The sequence below is a fragment of the Anarhichas minor genome, unplaced genomic scaffold, assembly GCF_050575085.1.
Source record: "Anarhichas minor isolate MPS153535 unplaced genomic scaffold, ASM5057508v1 ptg000081l, whole genome shotgun sequence".
NCBI classification, from domain to species: Eukaryota; Metazoa; Chordata; class Actinopteri; order Perciformes; family Anarhichadidae; genus Anarhichas; species Anarhichas minor.
Window position 1 is genome coordinate 542,468 of NW_027466527.1, and position 24,493 is coordinate 566,960.

The following is a 24,493-nucleotide window of genomic DNA, read 5'->3' on the forward strand; positions in this document are numbered from 1 at the left end:
GCACTCTGTCTGAAACGCTCTGTTTTAGCGCCTGTCTCTTTAAGACTCCCCCCCCTCTCCCGAAAAGTCATCTAAATTTACAGTTTGTGGGAACTCCAAATAACCAAATGTATGTGAACCACAGACACTTATTGGTTTGTGGACTGATGCTTAGAAGCCTCCAGTTCGGCGATTTTGCCGTCGCCATCTTGGATTAAGGCCGTTGCCATATTGTTTTTTTTTGCAACCAGTGAACAGGAAGTGACCATATTTGGACTGAGGAAGAGTGACGTAGAGACGGTGTGAAAAAATGTAGTAAGAAGTACATCATTTCACTGTGAAATGTCGTAGAGTAGAAGTATAAGGAAGCATATACTCGAAAACTCAAGTACAAGTACCTCAAAACTGTACTATATTCTAACAATTATAAAAATACGAAGACGTTTTCTTGTACAAGTCATTAATTTGTTCTTCCTGTAAAATGATCTGCTTACATACGCTAGTAACGACCAATAATATCATGACATACATCAACTAATCTGCAACGTAGCATCAAAGGAGGCGTGTCTTTGATTGCACTCAGATGTAAGCCCGCCCACTTTTTAACAGTCCAATCAACTGTAAAGGGTGTGATTTAAATCCCTCTTGTGTCTATACACTCAAATATTCGGCTTCATTTGAGAAAACATCAAAGTACAGAAGATAAAGATCTAACTTCTGTTTCACGACTTTAAGTAAATGTACTTGGTTCTAGTATTTGAACGCAGTAGATGATCTGAAACAGAGGAAACTACTGTCTCTATTGTATTATAATATAACCACTATTCTAATTTACATATATGTCCCATAACACAAGAATCACTAAACTTCAACAAGTCGAATAATCTCCATTTATTAAAATCGGAAACACTTAGAAAATAATAGAAGTACATTAAGGTGCAAATTACACTCGAGACACGTTGCATTTCCACTAGTGGTGACGTCCTCTGTCGGTAACGTAAAGACTCTCGATGGAGGAAGTTCCAGTCAATACTGACAAAATATCACATAACTACAGCACAGTGCATGAATGACATGGGGATGCTACGAGAGACCAGAGTGAAGACAGAGCAGATCTATACGACGGCGTGTCAGGACCAAAGTAGGAGAACAAATGTATTTCAATTTACGGAGGAAGACCACAAGGGAGGGTTGATCTGAGAAAAAACTAACCCGTATATAAAATAAAACTGATATTCTCTGAGATGAAAGAGGTAAATTACCGAGAAAAAAAAGCAAATTTCTGATGAAAAAAAATATTTTCAGAATAAAGTGGTAAATTACTGAAAAAAAATCTCAAATTTCTATATTCTCCAAAAATAAAGTGTTAAATTAACAAGGAAAAACTCAAATACTCAAAAGTATAAACTTATATTTTCTGAGATGAAATTAGTAAATTTACGAGAAAAAAACTATACTCTAAGATTTTAGTGGTAAAGAAACTCAAACTTACAAGAAAAAAACATGAATATTCTCTGACATTATAAACCTTCAGAGAGCAAAATATTGTAATTATATTAGAAGTTATTCACTTTCATAAAAGAACAAAAGAAAACGCGTACGCGTATCTTTCAGGACCTTCTCGGTCAGAGGTCGTCTCTACCGTAATAACACGACTTAAGGAGCAACAAAATTCAGACGGCAGCTGACGTTACAACGGTGACGTGGAGATGTTTCTCGTAAATCTGTGACTTTATAATCTCAGAGAATATTCATGTTTTTCTCAGATTATCACCTCTCTCCCTCAGCTTCTTAACTATTTTTTTTTTTTTTAAACCTTCAATGGTCCCAATAGGTTGTCGTAGTTTAAAGTGTCTTTAATTAAAGTTTTAGTTTGTGACGCTCGTATTCTAAATCTAAAAGCTCTCCTCATTCAGTCCGAACAGACAGAAGAGACAACAAACCCTCTCTGGACAGGAGCTTAAACCAAAACCAAACGATTCTGCAAAAACAAAGCGAGGAAGAAAATAAAGTCAGAAAACCGAGTTTAAGATCAGAAGAGAAAAGCAGCGAATACACGGTGAGATGTTGCCGTCATCACACGTCATCACAGGCTCTGAGGCAACGGTGGAAAACAAACTAAAGCTGCTGAGTTTAGACTAACACAACGGACAGGACAGACTGGATCTGAAAACAATAATATATAAATATACACATAAATATATATTACAAACGATCTTTCACTCCTTTCAAAGCTCTGTCCTGGTCACAGACACCTTTACTTTCTATGTAGGTGGAAGTTAGCAATGTGTTTTTGGGCATTGACTAATATTATACTGAATCTGATGGTAACAATACTGAGGTGCTCAGGCTGTAAATAACTGAACCAGCGGAGCTCCTGTTGTAATACTAAAGCAGTCCAGAGGAGCTACATCAGACTGCTATGACGTGAGGTTATTCATTATTATACGCGTCTCCCAGACACTCTGTCAAAGGTCTGTGCTGATATGGAGCAACATAACTTCTATTCAAAATCAATATTATCAAGCCGGCTATGCTGCTATGTTATGTTTGGGATGTTAATGTTCGACTCATGTTCACTTCATTGAATCTGCTTTAAACACATCTGAGAGGTCAACTATGAGACTGAGCTGCAACTACGCTCACAACAAACAAAACGAGAACAGAATGGAGACGTTTAAAGTGAGGTTCTCCTCCACAGTCAGGGTTCTACTACAGTAGAGAAGTTTATAGAAACAGACAGGAGAACCAGCACGGGAGCAAAGTAATGTTCTGTTGTGGACTTTAGTGAATCTGAATCTTTACACCAAAGTCTGTCAACAACACAACCTCAGCAACAGATGGAGGCAGCAGGAGAGCAGCAGCTCCTGTGTCCTGAGAGGTAGAATCAGTGAGTGAATGGAGTCTGGTGTGTTTGTAGAGATCATAGATAACAGCTTGAGTTCCCCTCAGAAAGGTCTGTCTGACAGCAAGGTGAAGAGGTGAAGACATTCTGAATATAGCTTCACTTCAACTGAGAGACATTCTGTTAGAGTCTAACATACGTCCACAGCAGAACATCACTTTGCTCCCGTGCTGGTTCTCCTGTCTGTTCTATGAACTCATCTACTGTAGTAGAACCCTGACTGTCCCTTTAAGACAAAAGCTCAGTCATGTAGTGATTGAACAGGTCAGTCAGTATGCTACCTTAAGGCCAGAGAGAAGTTAGTAGAATTGCACTGCAATGAGATCTCCCATCTTTTATCAACGATAAAGAATAAACATACAGTATAACCGATATTATTATTAACTTAATGTAAGAGAATGGTTGGATGACTGCAGGAGCACCTAAGTATTTGAACACACACACACACACACACACACACACTGTCTGTCTGTCCCTCGTCCTGCAGCCGGCAGTGTGTGTCCACCGTGTGCAAAGAAACACCTGACACACGGGGTTTCCCAGTCAACACTGCACGGGCTCCGTCCAGCAGGGAGGACAGCCGGACAGACGGTTTCCCTCTCGGCAGACAGAGACTCTCCTCACAGTTTGTGTCACGGCGACGCCCCCCCGTCGTCTCCCTTTACGAGCTCTCCAGAGCGTCGAGGACCTTCATGATCTGCTGCTTGATCACCTTGGTGGCGTCGCCAGCGTTGGGTATCAAATATCTGAGGGACACAGTAGCAAAGTTAACAAATAACTACCAACAGAACATATACACACTTTATCTGCAAGAATAATCTCTAAATGTTCAAAGCCAATTCATGCAATTCTTGTTTTTAAGAGAACTTTAGTGTGTTAAAGGAATGTTACAGAGAGTTAGATGAGAAAGGTGATGCCACTCTTGTGTTTGTAAGGTTAATGTGAAACTACAGCTAACAAACGATTAGCTTAGCTTAGCTTAGCATAAAGACTGGAATGAATAGTTACAGCATGCAGCTCCCCGTTAAACCAAAGTTTTTACATATTTTTAAACTCTGGAGAGAAGCAGACGTCTCCCCCCTTCTGCCAGTTTTAATGCTAAGCTAAGCTAATTGCCTACTATTGGCTCTAGTTAAATATTTAGCATAACATCTTGAGGGTGGAATTGATCGTCTCATCTAACACTTTTTCCAAAAATGTTAAATTATACTATCAAGGCTGCTAATTTGCATCTTCTTTCGCTGAAGAAAACTTCGTGGCGTCTGAAGAGAAAGTTAGCCATTTTTAAATCACAGCTTTAAAACTTCATATCTGCATTTGTGGATGAGCACCTCTCAACTGCCGAGATCTCCACTCCGGCCGAGTTGTTGGTGCCGAACTTGAAGGTGATCAGTTCTGGGTGCTTCTTTTTGGACGTGATCTTCACCACGGAGTTCAGCGCTTGTCTGGACTGGATGTAGGTGAAGCCTTTCCTGGAGGCGATCTCCCTCAGGCAGTACATGTGAGTGGCTGTGATCAACAGGTGGCTGGAAGAACAACAGTCGGAGTTAAGAATCGTGGACTCCTGAGTTACTGCGACTCCTCTCGTTCTCTCATTTTTAAAGAAGTGGGAATTAGTCACGGTTAAATGAAACTTCCCCTCTAATGACGCAAACCTGGGAGTCGGGGTGATGTGAGGAATATATACTTTTTATCTTTACACACTCACCTGGGGAACATGTGACCGGTTTCTTTCACCTCATTACATGGAATGTGATGCTTTACATCTGGTTTGTTTATCCAGGTCTGGATGTTGACAATCTCCTTCCTGTCATCGTCCGACATGGAGGAGCTGTCGATCTCATCTGCGGGGGGGGGATGTTATAACAAGACATCTTGTCATTATGAGAAGATATGTTATAACAAGATGATATCTTGTTATAACAAGATGTTATAACAAGATGATATCTTGTTATAACATGAAATTATCTTAACATAACTAACTTTTCACGTTATACGTCATACTGATCCATTTCTCTGTTTTCTAGTGTGGCACCAAAAGGCTTCCGTACAGCTTACCTGTATCGTACTCCTCCTCATCACCAATACTGAAAACGGGCTTCACTCCTCGGTACGGTTTGCCGACGCGATCGCTGCTGCTCACATGTCTAGATATGGAAAACAAAAACACAAAAGGGCAAATTGGAGCGTCACATCAGCGCTGAGTGAAGGATGTGAAGCTCCAGAAATGAAAAGGTGGCACACAAATAGTGATGGCATGAAGACCTCCTCTGCCAGTTATGCTGTTAAATATAAAGAAAGAGGTTAAATGAGACATTTATACTCCAGAGGAGCGAGATTAGTCCGTGTATGATATTCAGGGCTATTTGCAGAATACCATATGTTTGATTTTAGTAGTAACAGTGTATTCTGCACAGCCCTGGCTATCATCCAGAAGAACAACTATGGAATGGAAAGACAGACTTGTTAAGTGCATCTCCAAGCAAAACAGCAGTGAAGCTAAAAGGTTCCACGAAAAACACCTCAGATATTCAGACGACGGACTCGGTGAGTTGTGGATGTCGAGATGACTCGATGCGTCCTGAAAGAGCCCAGCGGCTTCATGTTGTTAGTGAAAGCATGAGGACGGATCTCAAACGTCTCGTAGCTGTAGTGCTGTTACATGAGTGAGAGATGCTGATATTCTGAGCATGCGTTAATGTGACACAGGCTAACGGTCTCCCACAATCCCGCTGCACTGGACGGGTCTACAGCCAGTGGACATGCTGGTGACGAAAACAGCTCGATGGCTCTTACCGATCTGGAACCACCTTCTCTGGCCACGGCAGATTGAACGACATTCTAGCGTGGAATAAGGCACAAGGTAGCTTCAATTAAAATACAAAGTCAAACTAAATGTCAGTTTACAGTTGTCTGATTTAATAGTCGCTGTTCATTTCTGCTGCATTTTCTACAGGATACACCTGGTAACATGTTCAGTCAGGTGTAAATATGTTTTAAACCCAAATGACCAGAAGTATTCAGACTTTTCACTACAGTAAAAGTACTAATACTAGACTGTGAAAATACTCCACTACAAGTAAAACCAGTCTACGGGGTTGCGGAGGGTTCTCACCCGTCCACGGGGGCGGTGGAGGGTTCTCACCAGTCTACGGGGTTGCGGAGGGTTCTCACCCGTCCACGGGTGCGGTGGAGGGTTCTCACCTGTCTACGGGGTTGCGGAGGGTTCTCACCCGTCCACGGGGGCGGTGGAGGGTTCTCACCTGTCTACGGGGGCAGTGGAGGGTTCTCACCTGTCTACGGGGGCAGTGGAGGGTTCTCACCTGTCTACGGGGGCAGTGGAGGGTTCTCACCAGTCTACGGGGGCGGTGGAGGGTTCTCACCAGTCTACGGGGGCGGTGGAGGGTTCTCACCCGTCTACGGGGGCGGTGGAGGGTTCTCACCTGTCTACGGGGGCGGTGGAGGGTTCTCACCCGTCTACGGGGGCGGTGGAGGGTTCTCACCCGTCTACGGGGGCGGTGGAGGGTTCTCACCTGTCTACGGGGTTGCGGAGGGTTCTCACCCGTCCACGGGGGCGGTGGAGGGTTCTCACCTGTCTACGGGGGCAGTGGAGGGTTCTCACCTGTCTACGGGGGCAGTGGAGGGTTCTCACCAGTCTACGGGGGCGGTGGAGGGTTCTCACCAGTCTACGGGGGCGGTGGAGGGTTCTCACCCGTCTACGGGGGCGGTGGAGGGTTCTCACCTGTCTACGGGGGCGGTGGAGGGTTCTCACCTGTCTACGGGGGTGGCGGTATTCTCGATGAAGCTGATCATCTTCTCCTTTACGTTCACTGACTTGGACTTCAGAGCGAACGTCATTTTGTTGACCAAAGACTTGACGCCTTTGCCGTCTCCAGGACTACTCAGCGAGTCTCCCTGCATCAGGAGAGAAACAGAAATGTGGAGCTGAAGTAAAACTAGCAACATGAAGCTACAGTGACCTTCTAATTTGTACAGATGTTTCTGGCCTCTTACATCCGCGGAGCTGAGGCTGCTGTGAGATCCAGATGTGCTGACGATCCAGTGGAGGTACGAAGAGTCCAGACCCTCGATGTTCATGTCCACCAGATGCTTTTGAAGGGCTGAAATCACACAAATCTCTGAGTTTTCACTTCTCACTAGTCTGCTGGGCACTAATAAAGCATACATAAGATTATCGAGCTTCTATATTTGAAGAAGTTACGTCAACTGGTTGCAATAATGTAAACACACAAAAGGAAAAAGGTGACTTTTATTCATGCCGAACTTGCAGAAATAAACACTTTTTACTAAAACGTTTTATATATTAAATTCTCAGTAACAAGTGTTTAAAAAATAAATACTGCCCGTTACATAAATACACTCGTTTGTTAATTTCTTAGAAACTGGCCAATCAAAACAATGATTCTACATAACATATGACAGAATAATACTTTGACTTTGCAGGATTTTTTGTAGAAAAAAAACCCGTTTTAAAATACATTTGTGGAAGTTGTGACTTGATACAGAATCTTAGAAGAGAAGAATCTTCATTCTTACGGGAATCTATTGTTTCCCACCTCTACCTCTCGACCATGCAAACATGTGTCATAGAGCCAGCTGAGGTTGATACGAGTTGGACATGAAGCAATGAAAACAATGTATATTTCTGTCTGTGAGTTTAATGCATTTAGCCCCGAGTGTCCCAGTATTCTCATCTACGTACCCATGAATCCTCCTTTAGCGATGCTGACATATTCTTTGTTTTTCTGGAACAGAAAAGTAAAGATGTTAGCGAAGAACACAAGCTGACCATTGACCTTAAGAGGAAGCAGATCACAACATCATTATTCTTCTCTCCAGCTACCTTCTCTGTTCGAGTCTCTCACCTGGAGGAAATGAGCCAGCACCATGTTCATGTACATGTCCTCCTCCTCCCTCCCACTGCCCATGAAGCACAGGTGCTCCCCGCTGGCGACGGAGCCGGACTCCAACGACTGCTTCTGAGCCTCCAGGAGGGACTTCACAGAGAGAGCGAACTCAGAGGGGTTCTGGAGCATCTGAGAGAAGGAAAAGAAAAACCACATGTTTTACTACGTAAAGGTTCATGTTCTTCACACAGAATCAGGAGCGTCTCCTCTCACCAGGTCGGAGTCCAGGTGGAAGGCCGTGGACAGGTGACCAGCGTTGTACTGCTCTGCAGGCCGACAATCCACCACAAAGAAACGCACCCCGTCCTGAAAGCCAAATCCATCGTTAGGAACGTCAAGAGAACTGTTTTTGTACAGTACTGCAGAGACCAGAGATTCTTCTGGACCTGACAGGAGCGGCATCAAAGTCTGTGTATAAGAAATGGACGTAGTCGTCGTGACGTCACTCGTTGGTTTGTGGATGTTTTGAAGCAAAGAGTTTGACTTTTTGACCGTCGCCATCTTGTTTTTTCTCAACCAGTGAACAGGAAGTGACCATATCTGGACTGAGGAGGAGTGACGTAGAGACGCTGTATACGTCTCTGGTAGAGACCTGTCAATCACTGTGTAGCCCCGCCCTAAAGCATCCCCTGCTTTATGGTCTGTTTGACTCTAAATGGACCATAATGTACTAAATGAACATCATGCTGTATTGAAGAAGACTTGAAACTAGAGATTGAGACCATAAACTCATGTTTATAATGTTTACTGAGGTAATAAATCAAGAGAGAAGTAGAGTCATTTTCTCATAGACTTCTATACAACCAGAGGAGTCGCCCCCTGGTGGACACTAGAGAGGATGCAGGATTAAGAGACTTCAGTGCGACAGCTCTTTTTCTTAACTCTTCAGGTGAGGGGCACGACGTTCCTGATCTCCTTACCCTTAAAACACATTAGCTGTTGTTTCATGGTAATGTTCAGATGTCTAATAAAAGGAGTGCATGTTGAGGTCCATAGGATTCACTGTTTTGTTGTTGTTGGAGAATCGTGGAATTTCACTCTTGTTGTTATCGACTACTACACTTCTGGCACCGGTCAGTATCACATGATCGTCTTTCTTTCTCCTCACACGGCTGACTTTAGTGAAGAGACAGCAACTGACCTGCTGCAGCTGGTTGGCCTGCAGGATCTCGGGGACGGATACAGGCAGACACAGCGCTTGACTCAGATCAGTGTCCTCCTCTTTCAGAGCCACCAGGCTGCTACCAAACAGGTTCTGGTTCATCTATAGAAACAGCAAACACACAATAATGGACTTAGAAACAATGAGATCTCTTGTGCCTCTCTCTCTCTCCCTGTGTGTCAGCACTATGTATCTGTGTATCTGACACAAACAAAGACATTTACCTTTCTGAGAGACAGAGGGGTCTTACTCTGGTAATGCTGAGCCAGAGAAAACAAATCTTCAACGTCCTCCGATTCCAGATGAGAAGGAGACTCTTCCAGCATTTCTGTGACAAAGAAAGTCTCGTTTAACACGAGATATGAAGAGGGACGCCCCCCGAAAGGGGACTAATTGTTTATATACAAGATGTAATAAAGAAATGTGTATTATTTTATTAATTAATTGTCTTTTTTTCCCTCCCAAAATAATCAAAAAGAACCAATAAGAGCATCGATGAGAGTACTAGTGATGATAAGATCCTCACGATACCCGTCACTAGATACAACAAGCCCTCAAAGAAATGACAGACTTACTGATGATGTCCTCTCTGCCGTCTCCTTCTTGTGAAAGAATGGCCTCTCTAAGGGAAAATCAAACAGAGACGAGTCATGATTCACATGTACGGTTCCTCCCTACGATCATGTAGCGAGCTAGTGCTCAGTAGCGGATGCCTACTTGGCGTTGACGAGGATGATGAGCATGAGGAAGAAGATGAGGAAGGGGTCGGCCTGCCGGAAGTAGCAGTCCCACAAGGCCTGGGTGACATCGGGGGGGCAGTGGCTGGAAAACAGACTTCCCATCTGTTGGAGAAAACAGAAGCTCAGACACTCGAGTTCAGACGCAGTTCAGAAATGACTCGGAGAGGCCGGAACTATGACGACGGAACAAACCCAGTTGATGGCGTAGGAGTCGGGTGTGATCTTTTTGGTGTCCAGGAAGGAGCAGAGCTCCGGCTCGTGGTACTGAAGCAGAAGTCTGTAGAGGTGGAAGGGCCGGCCGCTTGGTACGCAGTCCCTGAGACGAACGGATCAGAACGATTTTAATCCTCCACTTCCTGTCTAGTAGTGATGTAGCGGACCGTAGTGGATCTGTGATCCGTACTGACCCCCTCACAGTGTAACGTTAACCATCAGAGTGTAAATAAAGTTTAAACGTTAACCATCAGAGTGTAAATAAAGTTTAAACGTTAACCATCAGAGTGTAAATAAAGTTTTAACTTTAACAATCAGAGTGTAAATAAAATAAAGTTGAACTGACTCAGTAGAACATGTGTTTCTAGTCTCTGATCTCTGATGTTTCATTGTAAACAACCAATCAGAGGAGAGCTAGTAACATTAGCAGCACCGCTAACGGCTAACCAACAGGAGGAGAGCTAGTAACGTTAGCAGCACCGCTAACGGCTAACCAACAGGAGGAGAGCTAGTAACGTTAGTAGCACCGCTAACGGCTAACCAACAGGAGGAGGGCTAGTAACGTTAGCAGCACCGCTAACGGCTAACCAACAGGAGGAGAGCTAGTAACGTTAGCAGCACCGCTAACGGCTAACCAACAGGAGGAGAGCTAGTAACGTTAGCAGCACCGCTAACGGCTAACCAACAGGAGGAGAGCTAGTAACGTTAGCAGCACCGCTAACGGCTAACCAACAGGAGGAGGGCTAGTAACGTTAGCAGCACCGCTAACGGCTAACCAACAGGAGGAGAGCTAGTAACGTTAGCAGCACCGCTAACGGCTAACCAACAGGAGGAGAGCTAGTAACGTTAGCAGCACCGCTAACGGCTAACCAACAGGAGGAGTGCTAGTAACGTTAGCAGCACCGCTAACGGCTAACCAACAGGAGGAGAGCTAGTAACGTTAGCAGCACCGCTAACGGCTAACCAACTGAGGTTCCCTTCAGTTACATTATGAAGGTACATTATAACGTTATCATGATGTGTTCACATGTCATCTGTAAAATGTAGTTTTGGTGATAAACTTGAATAAATCCAGTAGTTTGAAGGAGATGTTTTCACATGAATATAAAATAGATATTAGAGATGAATTATGAGATGTTTAACTTCTAACACGAGCTATAAACACATTATTATACAGCATTAAAGATAATAATGAAGAAATTTATTTAAATCAATAAAAATACAATATTTTATTTCCTGATCATTTGAATTGTGTGTTTTTATATAAATAAACTCTAAAGATTAATAAAAACAAAGTAAAAGTAAAACATTTTGGATTTTTTTATGGTTTACTGACTTCAAAGAAGTTAAAATGATTCTTTGGACGGTGGTGAAAATAAACAGTCTGGATTCTTGTAGACCAGCTGATATAATCAAACAAAGTGATCTGTATCTGTTAATATGGATCATCAATGATCAATGATTAGTATCGGCGGCAATATGATCATGGATCTAAAAGTTATACTGGCTCCTTGTTTCTTTTCTGCTGATCCGCTCCGTGACTTTAATGATCCGCTCCTCCTCTCGTCTATAACGGAGTGTAACAACAGTCACAGGTCAGAGGTCAGCGCTCACCTGGGGATGTGTTTGTTCATCACAGCGTAGAAGCAGTTGTAGAGGTCGCTGCGGGGGAGCCGGAGCCCCAGCAGCGGTTTGAGCAGATGTGGCCAGCTCATCTCCGGGCTGAAGCAGATGTTGCGTGACTTGCAGTAGAACGTGATGACGGACTCCACGTCACACGCCGTGTCGCGCCTCTCGTCCTCCGACACGTCCAGCTGGTCTGAACACGGGAAACAAAGCAGATCGTGTGTGAGAACAGAAGTAGACTTCAACATTCAGGAAGAGGAAGCAGACAAACATCGGAGGTTTAACACCATCATGAAGAATCGTTTGAAGCTACAAGATCTCTGCTCAGTGTCAGACAAAGATCAGGCTGTTTTGGACTTTGTTACACCTACTTTGTATTTGTGGCTGTACTGATATACTGTAATACTGTAATACTGATATACTGATATACTGTGATACTGTGATACTGTAATACTGATATACTGTAATACTGATATACTGTAATACTGTAATACTGATATACTGTAATTAGCTGATCTAGAAGAAGCTTTAGAACCAGTCCTCACACTCCTCCTCACACTTGCTGTTAAATAGTGCTGACTAACACTTTTTATTGCACCAATTCCAAAATCCAGGATTGCGCGGAGGAATCCAGAGCTCATTGATCGACTCACCGATCAGTTGCTGACTGCGGTTGTGAATGAGGGTCTGTTCTGGTAAGTCCAGGACGCCGTCCCACGGAGACAGACTGTCTCCTTTACCGGAGACGTTTAGAGCGATCTGTCAGCAGAAAACAGGGAATCACAGCTGAACATTCAGCTACAGGGAGACTCAACTAAACACATGTACAAGACTGAGACTGACCTGCAATCAGTGACTTCTGCTCCACTAGTGAATAAACTGATCTATGGAGAAGCAGCTGTACGACTTTATGTATTAACTTGTGATATTTAGAGACGAATACAACAGGAACCTCTGCAATCTGCCTCAAAATGTCTGATTAACTAAATAAATGAGCTTTAGTTATTAAGCAAATTACAATGATTATAAGCAGCTAAGAGCTGGTTGATGCTTCACATGTTGATGCACACGGATATACTGATATACTGATATACTGTATAAGATCAGAACTGCTGGATGACGTTCTGCTTCATACAAACTTTCGTTTGTGATCAGAACAAAAACAACTGAACAGTGTTGACATGATGGTCAATAACTCTTATTGGATTGTACTTGTCTGTTAATTAATAATTTGTAGCAAAAAAAAAAAGATAATTGTGTTATTCCAACTGCTTGCTTATCAATTCCCCAGATTACTTAAATGAGCAAGTATATGTTGGTGTGTTTGCGTTGTTGAGAGACTTTAGTGAATCTGAATTAACTCTTTAAAACACCAAAGCGACACAACAACACAACCTCAGTAACAGATGGAGGCAGCAGGAGAGCAGCAGCTCCTGTGTCCTGAGAGGTAGAATCAGTGTTTGAGTGAATGGAGTCTGGTGTGTTTGTAGAGATCATAGATAACAGCTTGAGTTCCCCTCAGAAAGGTCTGTCTGACAGCAAGGTGAAGAGGTGAAGACATTCTGAATATAGCTTCACTTCAACTGAGAGACATTCTGTTAGAGTCTAACATACGTCGACAGCAGAACATCACTTTGCTCCCGTGCTGGTTCTCCTGTCTGTTCTATGAACTCATCTACTGCAGTAGAACCCTGACTGTGGAGGAGAACCTCACACACACACTACAGAACACCACTACTGTCTCTTTAATGTACGAACAGGTAGACATTAACAGGTGTTAACTAATTGTTTAAAGTAGAACCAACCGATGCTCAAATGTGGGTGTGTCTTAAAGGCATGATGGCCTTTACATCATCTGAGCCTGAGCTGCTGGTCTTTCCAGTCTGATGAGAGTAATTTCTCTACAGCATTCTGACTCCAATAACAGAAGAATGCTTACTGCTAAATAAACGTATACGTTTTAAAGTGCAGTGAGTCAGGCTTCTGCTCACCTTCCACATCTTGGCCCTGTGCTGAGCTGAATGCTCCTGGACCTGGATGATGCCTCGCTCCATCTCCATGTCAGAGCCTGAGTCCAGAGCCTCAGCTAGATCCTGGTCCCTGGAGACCGGGAAGGACCAGCACACAGTTATAAATGTTCATAAAAACTAAAGATAACATTTCTTATGGGTGACGTGTATTAATAGTTCTCACAAGGTTGTAAAGTCATTGCGGAACACGATGCTTCACTGTGATAACTTATCTGTAGTCATGTCTATTTATACTGTGAACTAGGGCCGTCCTCAACCAAAGAAAGTCTCAGTTAACTCAGCGATTAATTGATTTAAATCAACAGATCTGTAAAACTCAGTTCCTTCACAAATAATGAACACAAACACTTTAAATCGTGTGTTTACCAGAGATGTGTTCACTCATTCAGCATGAAATAATGACAATCGATTAAAGACATCTCAGTCGATCGAGACCAAAACAATCGATTAGTCTACTAATTATCTATTATGTTTTAGATTATCATTTGCTGCTTGAATTTTGTGTTTTTCTCTACATAAATATTAATAAAGAAATTTCAAGCCCAAATATATATTCATACAAATGCACTAGAAACCAGGTAATTAAGTGTTCGAGGCTACGCTTGGGTTTCAGGTTAAACGGAAGCAGAACTCCACATAACACCGGCTATCTAGCTAGGTACTGTTAGCTTACTGGCTAACAAGCTTCGGTTATAAAACGAGTCAATGTGAGGAAATAAAGTAATGTAAATATAAATTACATTGATTGACGGGTCTTAGTTTAAAAACACGTTTGTGTCTACTACTGACTGACTGACTGAGCTGCTGATTTATCTGAACCAACTTGGCTAATTAACGTTAGCCGGCTAGCTGTAACGTTAACGGACTCCAGGCTAGTTTCAGGTTAGCATCCAGGCTAGTTACGGGTTAGCATCCAGCGCTAGCAGACTCGTGTTTACTTTCTGTACATCGCGTACTGTCGGCTGAAGTCGACGCAATTGTTTGACAAACGTATTAAATAATGTTAAGTGTGATGACAACAAACATTGACTGACCAGCTGCCATGAAGAGCTTCCTCCGCGGCATCCGCCATTGTTGTGTTGACGGAGACACGTCAAGTGCCGTCAACACGGCCGAGGTGTCGCACAACGCTGTCATCGATGAGCAGCTTTGTGTCGTCGGAAAGATGTCAACACTTAAAGAATTATCTATAATTATTATAATAACAAATATTTGTGTTGTTAATATATTAGTATTTTATTATAATGAAAATAATTATGATCTATAATTATTATAACAATTAGTTTTTCTGTTAATATTATTTTATTATCATAATGAAAATAATTATCAGACAGAAAGTATGAGGAAAATAAAGTGTTTTTTGAACATACTAGAAACCCAAAAATCCTGAAAATTAGCATACGTCTCCTTTAAGTGTAGACTGCTGTTGCTTAGTATTTTATTATAATAAATAATTATTATGAGAAGTGTTTTTGAACGTTGCAGCATGTAAACATGTTCTAGTAGAACCCCCAAACATACAAATGTGAACCTGAAAATCAGCGTATGTCTCCTTTAAGTGTCTGAAATACTAACAAGCTCAAAATATGAAGCAGATAATAAAGTTTCAAAGTATGAAAGTGTAACAAAGGCTGCTGAGAATAAACAAGCAAAGTGGAAATGCATTCCAGGAATTATAACTTTATTAGAGATTCTCACTTTGGTCACGATAAAGATCATTTGATGAAGAACGTCAGCGTCATTTCTATCAAGACAATATTTTGTGATTATCTGCTGACTATCACATCAGTCTCTCACAGGTTGATTCTGTGTTTTGCTGAGTCGCCACACATTCAGTAAAATGTAGCCGTAACTGATGCTAAATGAATGAATGTCAAAGATTAGTATTTTCTAAAAGTTAAACGTTGAGCAGTGGTGGCTGATTTAACGTCACATGTATAAAGTAGTGATGCTACTTGAGAACCAGTTCTTACTCTTCACTCTCAGAAGTAAAATAAAACCAGCCTCTTGCTCTGTCAAACGATGTAATGCAGCATGAAAAATAAACATTTTACAAGAAAATAGAAAATAAATCATGTTTATGAATTAAGAGCGAGCTACGAAAATCTACTGAATATCTAATCTTCTGACATATGAGGCAATTCAAAAATAACATTTTCAACAAAAACTAAAGACATTAAAGTTTTCTTTCTAATCAAAAGTGTGTTTTCCCCCAAAAGTCTCATCTTTGGGCTTTTCCTAGTGTTCAAGACAGCACGAGCATTGCATTTACATTTATTCATAAAGTGAACATGCTGCACAAAGTATATAAAAAGAAAACAATCCCAGATTAGAAAAACTAAACTAACTCTCTGAAGCCCCGTGTCCGTGGGATCAATTCCAGCATTACAAACACAGACATTAACACATTTGACTTTACTTTTAATCTTGCATTCAGAACTGATAGTGTATGTTACACATGATAGGAGCTGGAAAAAAAACACTTTAGATCAGCATAAATTAAGTGAAGAGTCCATCAGAACCATGTGAAGCTCTCACAGTGTCCTTCTGCAGATGTAAAAGTGTCACAAAAGCCTTTTAAAGTCAGTTATTGGTTCAACAAACTGCACACGTTTCAGTTCACTTACATGGTTATGAATTCAGAAGGAATACATGGACTTTCATGTATGCGTTTCTCTGGAGATGACTCTTTATTGTGAGCAGTAAAAAGGTTTGAAGACAAACCAGAGGTCTGGATCACCGCCTCGGCTCCACTGTGAATAGAAATCCTTCTTTCCACTACAACAAACCCCGTTAATGTGATGTAAACACGTTTATATTTATATATATATATTATATCAGGGGTCGTTCTTTTCTCTTTTATCATCCAGTACTCATTTTCTTTTTTTTTGCAAATCAAAAGTTAAGTTGCATTTTAACAGAGTTATGTTCAGCGATGGAGGTTGAGTTTTGGCGGTTGGTTGGCAGAGCGGCGTTACAGCGTCGGAGGTTTGAGGCCGTACTTCCTCGCCACTTCCGTCTGGGCGTACGCTGCGTCACATAACGAGTACAGGTGAGCCATCTCCATCTCAGACTTGGCCAGGTTGATGGCCTTGTTGAACATGTCTATCGCCCGGTCCAGATTCCCCCTGGAAGAGGAAGAGGAGAAACAGAAACGCTCCGGTTACTTCACTAATCCAAGAAGAGACCCATCAGGTGTCAACGGTGTCGAGTGTTTGTAATCTCACCTCTGAACTTCGATGGTTCCCATAGTTTCATATGCAAAGTCACATTTGTTGTCGATCTCAATGGCCTTACTGATGAGCTCGAGACCCAAGTCCAGGTCTTGTTTCCACTGAAGCTGTAACAAACTGGACATAACTGGAACATTTAACAACCAGTTCAGTAAAATATGAGATCAGGACATCATTGATGTGTTTCTAGTCTCTGACCTCTGATCATGTTTCATTGTAAACAACCAATCAGTGTTTAGACCAACAGGAGGAGAGCTAGTAACGTTAGCAGCACCGCTAACGGCTAACCAACAGGAGCAGAGCTAGTAACGTTAGCAGCACCGCTAACGGCTAACCAACAGGAGGAGAGCTAGTAACGTTAGCAGCACCGCTAACGGCTAACCAACGGAGTTTCACTTCAGTTACATTATGATGCCTTCAGGCTCTGCTCAGTGAACATGAGTACTGGCTGAAGGTACATTATAACCTTATCATGATGTGTTCACATGTCATCTGTAAAATGTAGTTTTGGTGATAAACTAGAATAAATCAGTAGTTTGAAGGAGATGTTTTCACATGAATATAAAATAGATATTAGAGATGAATTATGAGATGTTTAACTTCTAACACGAGCTCTATGAACATTATTATACAGCATTAAAATAATAATGGAGATTTATTTATCAATAATAATACAATCTGTTATTTCCTTATTTGAATTGTGTGTTTTTATGAAAATAACAACTAAAGATGGCTATAACAAGGTAAAAGGATAACATTTAGAATTTGTGATGGTTTGATTTCAGAGCGGTTGAAATGAGGATAGTTTGGATGACATTTGACGGCTCATTGTGATCAGTTATGACATCAAAAACATGTGATCGGAGCGTCTCTAAAAGTCATATATGATCCGTGACTCAAAACCGTGATACGACCTGAACTGTGAGCTTTGTGAAACGTCGCACGTCTACTAAACACAGAAACAAGGCCTACCCCTTGTGGACGTATGTGGTAGCGTTGTCTGGTTCCAGTTCAATGCACTTGTCATACATCTCGTCTGCTTTTCCAAACTGCTGCTGATCAGTCAAAGCCTGAAAGACACACAAAGAGTCGCGTCGAACACAACAACCAGACACACAGCTGCTACTTCCTGTCTGAATTATACAGATACTCTACTGTAAAATGGGCCAAAGCACCCACTGATGTAGGATTTGTATTCTGCACCTGAGCATAAAGAGCGTAGCCCTCTGCACACTTGGGGAACCTTCTGATGACGGCCTCGAAGCCGTCCATGGCCGTCTGCACTTGAGACGGGTTGTTTCCAGTATACGCTTGTCTGTACTGAAGAACACAAGAACAAGAAACAGAGTTGTAGCAGCCATTAATACGCTAGAGGCAGCAGAACGCTCGCTTCTCAAGTGATCTCCAGCTGATGTACTAACCAGAGCGAAACATTTCTGAGCCTGAGCGAGAGCAGAGTCGGGCCTCAGCAGGATGCACTCGTCAAAGTCTCCCACGGCTTCGTCCACCTGGTCCAGCAGGATTTTCAGCTGTGAGGACAGATTGACTTTAGAGAGAGAACGATAGCATAATATACCAAGACGTTTTAAACGAAGACTCAGGCAACAGCTTACACGTTGCTGTTAACTTAGCAATCGTCAACTGACAGCCATTCAGGTAAACAGATGAGCCTACCTGGCCCCTGTGGTGATAGACGTCGGGGTTGCTTGTGTCAATCTCGGCTGCCATGTTGAAGTCTTGTGTGGAGAGCATAGGCTGCTGCTGCTGCATGTACATGCTCCCCCGCTTGATCAGAGCGTTGGCTCGTAGCTGTAAAACACGAGAGCAAAGAACAGAGCGACAACCTGTCAGGTCCAAGCTTTCAGTGTTGATTCTGGACGGACGGGTCGATCGCCAGTTGGACGGGTCAACAGCTAGTTGGACGGGTAAACAAAGATCACCTACAGATATGTCTGAACCTTCACATAGGCTACTAGAAGTTAGCAACGAGCTATAAGTTTGCAGTTCATTAAAGTCCTACTAGCCCACTATCCTGGTACTCAAACTGTCCTGATCAAGTCAACGGTCCTTACCTTCACATTGGCGTCCTGCATGTTGATCACCCGGTCCAGGTCGGGTTGAGCAGCAGTAGCGTTTCCAATCAGCAGGTAGAACGTGGCCCTCAGCAGCAGGGCCTCTGCAGTGTATCGGCCCCCTGAATCGATCTCCTTGGTGCATTCACTGATGATTTTGTCGTAGTTCTCCTCCTCCATGTACTGCTTAGCCTTCAGGTAGCCGGAGCTAAAGAGATGAAACAACAGATCGGGGGGAAGTGTTCATCTACCAGGTGTGAGTCGTGAGGTGGGTTTTTTCGTAGGTTGTAAAAAACAGTGTTCTTTAAGGCAGAAACATGTATGTCCCATAATATGTAACAATCCTATAGAGTCATGTTATAACCACCACTTTGATTCCAACTTCTTGATTTATACGATTAAATCAAGTTTTGTCCGTCATTTTGGAAACACGGCTCAAAGCGGTCTCTGACGTGGAGAAGGAGCCGGTAAGATTCAAAAAGCTTTGAACTCTTTTGAACATGAAACCTTAAAAGACAGCGTTGATGATCCTCTTTGATATTTTTGTTTGAATTCTCATCACATCCTGACGGCAATCAATGAATCAAATCTGGTATCTGTGGCCGCAGGACTGTAATAAGCTGTCCAATCATTTCAATCAGCCCCAATGTAACGAATGGACGTCTGTCCGTCTACCTGTCTGTCTGTCTGTCTGTCTGTCTACCTGTCTATCCAACCGTCTGTCTACCTGCCTATCTAAACGTCTGCCTGTCAACCTACCTACCTACCTACCTGTCCGGCAACCCGCCAACCTGTCCGGCAACCCGCCACTTCTCTCTACATATAGAGACTTCTGTAGCTAATGATGTTGGATACTGGAGCAGAGTTGGCCACACTGAGCTGGTTTTTAGTTTGGATACTTTGTTAAATCTGGCGTAGTCTCGCTTGTTTCTCAGGACCACCAACCCCAGCTTTAATAAAACCCATGTGTGACCTCTCAGTGACTTCGGCCGCCTCGCCCTCTTTGTCCTTGTCTTCGTCCTTCTTCTCCCCCTTCTGCAGCGGCTGTGAGATGATGTCATCGGTGAACGAGCTGAAGTAGGATTTGATGAACTGAGGAGACGGCATCATCGGCTCACGGTTCTACAGGAGAAGAACAACAAGTTTACTGGGACAAGTCAGACAAAAACAAAAGAATCACGTGTCTCTAATGATCTTCTTTGGTTCCCCGTTTGCAAAAGTTGTGGTACCAAAAGAACGTTCTATCAACATTGGTCGAAGGTTCAAGCGAGCTGAGCCGATACTAGAAGGTGGAGTTCAAACACTGCAGATCACTGATTGGTCAGAGCATGACATGGGACTTCCTGCACAAACCAAATGTTTTTAAAGCGATAGCGACCACAATTTTTAATGCACACGAGAAAAGTTTGTCTTCAGGGCTTTCTGCACAGCAAAGGTTTATTTTTAATCATGTTGTAACCTCCGGTTCTATAAAGTGAAGTCAAAGCTTCATGTGTTAAAGCTGCATTCTCTCTAGTGTCCACCAGGGGGCGACTCCTCTGATTGTATAGAAGTCTATGAGAAAATTACTCTACTTCTCTCTTGATTTATTACCTCAGTAAACATTGTAAACATGAGTTTATGGTCTCAATCTCTAGTTTCAAGTCTTCTTCAATACAGCATGATGTTCATTTAGTACATTATGGTCCATTTAGAGTCACACAGACCATAAAGCAGGGGATGCTTTAGGGCGGGGCTACACGGTGATTGACAGGTCTCTACCAGAGACATATACGGCGTCTCTACGTCACTCCTCCTCAGTCCGGATATGGTCACTTCCTGTTCACTGGTTGCAAAAAACAAGGCGACGGCCAAAAACGCCAAACTTGAGGCTTCAAAACGTCCACAAACCAACGAGAGACGTCACAACGGCTACGACCACTTCTTATAAACAGTCTGGGATTTTCAAAAACTTAACTGAGGAGATGCGAAAAGTCCTGAAGGCAAACTTCTCCTTTGTGCATTTTTAATTCACTCGCCAAAGATTAAAATAGCCGCCCTCAAAACTACACCCTACAGTCGGCCTCGAAGATGTCGGCGGTGCTTCAGCTATCAGCTGAGACTCTCTCCTACACAAGGACCTGGTACCGAAAGTGGGCCGAGTGGAGCCGAACCACGCAGTGATGATGAGGCACAAAGTGGATAAAGTACCTTGTATTTGTCTTTGGCCTTCTCTTTTCCCAGATGTTTCAGCACCTTGTCTGCTAGCAACATGCTCTGCTGGTTCTGGAAGGCCTCGAGGATACACACCGCTGTGACATCTGCAGGACACACAGGAAACAAACCCTAAATACCTGAAGTTTCACTCGTAGAAGAACATTTTTTTCAGAAAGTGAAAGAAGTGTGTCACCTTCTAGACATTCCTTCTTGTTGTCTAGTTTCTCCAGAGCTTTGGCTCTTCTGAACAGAGCCTTCACATAGCGTGGATTCATCTCCACGGCCCGACAGCAGTCCTGAACCACTTCTGTCCATTTCATCTGAAATGAGAGCCATGAGCTGGTTATCTTCATCTGTAGGTAAACACAGAGGTCTGTGCACCGCAGAGAAGGCTTCAAAATGAAACCAAGATATCTGGAGATGAATGTACAAAACGAATCTTTAAAACAGAACAGCGTCTGTGTCAAAGCTTCAACATCAGCTAATGTGAAACCTCACGAGGTTACATTAAAGTGACAGTAGTGATGTCATGTAGTGTGTTTGTATGAGGTTCTTCTCCACAGTCAGTGTTCTACTGAAACAGAGACTCGTCTACTGCAGTAGAACACTGACTGTGGCGAAGAACCTCATACAGACACACTACATGACATCACTACTGTCACTTTAAGATCAGTGACAAAAAACCTTCATTCAAACACAAAGGTGGAAAGATTTGAGATGATTTGCATAAAATGTGCTACTCATTGACCAACAAGGAGAAACCTCTGATCGCTGCATTCCTTCTCTTCTGGCTTTAAGTTGTGAGGAGACGATCTGGTGAACTGAAGACACTTCAGGTTTATTTCAAGTCCAATGAAGAGCAACATGTATTGACCTGCATGGCTTTCCATCTACAAGCACCTCAACCCAGTAAATACCTCTGGAGACATTTAGAAAAGGGACGTGTCCCAAACTGCAACGTACAACACACATGCAGACTCAACGCTACACTCTCATTACAACAAAAGACGGACGTAACACCGTCATTAACATCCCTCCTAACGAAGAGATCTCTGCACGCTGTTGCACATCAGGTAAGTATTTCATACATCAACAACAGTCCCTGCTCAGATGGTAAGAAGGCGATGCCGACCTGTTGTTCGTAGGCTGCTGCTCTGTTCTGGTAAAACGTCGACAGGTCGGTCTTCTTCTCTGTGGGGCAGAGAGCGATGGCCTCTGTGTAGCACTGGATGGCGTTCTCGTACTTGCCGGCCTTGAAGTACTTGTTGCCCTTGTTCTTGGCTGCTTGGGCTCGATCCAACGGGCTCTGAGTGAGACGAGAGAAAAGGTAACGGTTCCTCTTTCTTTCAATCAATCATGATATTAATGACCTCACAGCTCAAAGCTCATAATAATAATTAAGACTTTCCTCCAACAAAGAAATTATTAGTCGACTAACACTCAAAGGATTTTGTCGACTAATCGTTTAATTGATTTAAACCACAGATCTCTAAAACTACACAAGTTTCACCAAAAAGAATGACATGTATTTTATTTTGTAGTTATTGTTTTATGAGAGTTTACAGTTTATCTTCCTGCTGTTGGGCCTCACTGCTGACTTCCTGTTATATTGCTTAACTTTGTAAACTCAGACTTTAAAGGTGGTAATCAAATAAAAGTTATTATTTAAATCTTGTGTTTACACGTTTCTTATAAATAAAGTCATTCAGCATGTAAAAAAACAACTAATAGATTATTTAAGTCTAATCGTGTAAGAGGGGCAGCCCCTGAAATAATAAGGATTTCTCACAGTTACATATTATATATAACATTAGGAACTCATATTTATGAATGTTTGTTCTCTTTAGAGGATGCAGGATTCAAAACAGACACAAAGACGTCTCTCACTAACAGCCCCGATACATATTGTATGATTTTATGTTATTAGAATTTATATTGTTACATTATTATTATTCTAATAATATAAACTTGTTATACGACACCTTAAACTATGTCTCGTATCCCATGCTATATCATAATGTACCATATTATACTAAATTATGTTAATGTCTTACATTGACTTACATTTCATTACTAATACAAACAAGAACATTCAATCATTAGCCGGGTTTAAACTGTTAGCAGAGACTTAATCACACCACCGTCACTTTCCATCTTCAATGACATCTTTTACTATCGCACGGTTTATTCTCACGCACCAATCACCAAGCAACATTCCTTGTATGTACAAACGTACTTTGATATATAAATATACATAATAAAAAGCACCAATGACCAATAATAAAATTAAATAAAATGTCTACGTGCAAGCCAAGTGTAAGTTGTAAACTACACAACTAGTGGACATAAATTATATATATACAGTATGTTTACATGTACATACATAGGATTAATATAGATTTTTTATATTTTTTTTATTTTTTACTTTTTTAATATTCTTTACTGTTTGATTACTTATTTATAATACTTGTTTTGATCTTGTTTGCACTATACTGAGCGTGTGTGTGTGTATGTATGCTGCTGTAATCCTGTAAATGTCCCCACTGCGGGACTAATAAAGGATTATCTTATTTTATCTTAACATGCCTTTGCTTTAACATTTGCACTGGAGCTGGTTAACCTAGCTAGCTACTTAGCAGCTAACAGCTAGCTAGGTAGGTTAAAACCAGCATTAGCTGGCTAGCAGCTAACACTAGCTAATCCACCGCCTTGCTGTTTTTGAACGTAGCTGTCACTTGACAGTCGGTGTCCTTGACGGCACTTTTAACGGACATGACCCGTTAATTCAACAAAGTGTCCGCGGAGCACCGAGGCAGACAGTACGTAGTAACAGCAGAGGAAGGAACCCGTTTCTCCCGGTAAACGTTTACCACGTTTACCATGTTTACCATATTATCCGGCTCTCGAGCTGCTCCGTCTTCTTGGCCCTGCACCACAGGACTCGCGCTGCCTTCGGGTGTCTTCCGCTCTCCGGTCCGCTTGTTGCCGTCCTTCGACCGGCTGCGGTTCCAGAGGTACACCGCTCCGACTCCCAGCACGATGGGGGTCCCGACCAACAGGGCCAGCTGCCAGCGGGGAAGTCCGGTACCGGCCTGCGGCTCGACTGGCTTAGAAGCAGCCATGATGTAGTTACAACCGACCAGTTACCACCAGCAGGAACAGCGTGAGCCGCTTCTTCTTCGTCTTCTTCTGCTGCTTCTTCTTCTTCTTCTTTCAGTTTATTGGTGGACAACAAACCACCGTTTAAGGTGCATTACCGCCACCTACTGTACCGGAGTGTAAAATACAATAAAATAATCCTTTATTAGTCCCGCAGCGACTACAGCATTACAGCAGCATATAGTGTGTATATATAAAATATATAAAATATGTAAAATATATAAAATATATAAAATATATAAAATATATA

The 24,493-nt window shown here is 42.4% G+C and overlaps 2 protein-coding genes across 3 annotated transcripts; both read right to left on the reverse strand.

Annotated features, from left to right (window-relative positions):
• Positions 1-855: 855 nt before the first annotated feature.
• tbc1d23 (TBC1 domain family, member 23) lies at positions 856-14,707 on the reverse strand. 2 transcript variants are annotated; one of them, XM_076081505.1, is made up of 19 exons: positions 14,618-14,707; positions 13,545-13,653; positions 12,207-12,312; positions 11,542-11,746; positions 9,907-10,030; positions 9,692-9,816; positions 9,550-9,596; positions 9,199-9,302; positions 8,954-9,076; positions 8,026-8,118; positions 7,771-7,941; positions 7,608-7,650; positions 6,899-7,005; positions 6,657-6,799; positions 5,681-5,725; positions 4,943-5,031; positions 4,593-4,728; positions 4,216-4,410; positions 856-3,630 (listed from the first exon to the last, which is right to left on the reverse strand). In XM_076081505.1, the coding sequence occupies exons 1-19, from the start codon at positions 14,653-14,655 to the stop codon at positions 3,546-3,548; spliced, it is 2,088 nt and encodes a 695-aa protein (XP_075937620.1). In that variant the 5' UTR covers positions 14,656-14,707; the 3' UTR covers positions 856-3,545. The 2 variants fall into 2 exon arrangements, with proteins under 2 accessions (XP_075937620.1, XP_075937622.1); XM_076081507.1 differs by lacking the exon at positions 5,681-5,725.
• Positions 14,708-15,243: 536 nt separating this feature from the next.
• On the reverse strand, positions 15,244-24,293 carry tomm70a (translocase of outer mitochondrial membrane 70 homolog A (S. cerevisiae)). The gene is made up of 12 exons (XM_076081512.1): positions 23,973-24,293; positions 22,217-22,390; positions 21,278-21,404; positions 21,079-21,188; positions 19,862-20,010; positions 18,889-19,096; positions 18,491-18,625; positions 18,238-18,345; positions 18,020-18,136; positions 17,789-17,886; positions 16,811-16,933; positions 15,244-16,711 (listed from the first exon to the last, which is right to left on the reverse strand). The coding sequence occupies exons 1-12, from the start codon at positions 24,204-24,206 to the stop codon at positions 16,558-16,560; spliced, it is 1,737 nt and encodes a 578-aa protein (XP_075937627.1). The 5' UTR covers positions 24,207-24,293; the 3' UTR covers positions 15,244-16,557.
• Between the last annotated feature and the right edge of the window lie 200 nt (positions 24,294-24,493).

What these genes read in the sequence shown, in the direction of transcription:
- tbc1d23 (XM_076081505.1), bottom strand. Translation starts at nt 14,655, where the DNA reads ATGGCGGATGCCGCGGAGGAAGCTCTTCATGGCAGCTG. An exon ending in TGCTGGCTCATTTCCTCCAG is followed by an intron (nt 7,651 to 7,770) that starts GTGAGAGACTCG and finishes TTTCTGTTCCAG; the next exon opens with AAAAACAAAGAATATGTCAG. An exon ending in GAGAAGGTGGTTCCAGATCG is followed by an intron (nt 5,032 to 5,680) that starts GTAAGAGCCATC and finishes TTCCATATCTAG; the next exon opens with ACATGTGAGCAGCAGCGATC.
- tomm70a (XM_076081512.1), bottom strand. Translation starts at nt 24,206, where the DNA reads ATGGCTGCTTCTAAGCCAGTCGAGCCGCAGGCCGGTACCGGACTTCCC. An exon ending in TGCAGGACGCCAATGTGAAG is followed by an intron (nt 18,626 to 18,888) that starts GTAAGGACCGTT and finishes CGTGTTTTACAG; the next exon opens with CTACGAGCCAACGCTCTGAT. An exon ending in CTCAGAAATGTTTCGCTCTG is followed by an intron (nt 18,137 to 18,237) that starts GTTAGTACATCA and finishes TGTGTTCTTCAG; the next exon opens with TACAGACAAGCGTATACTGG.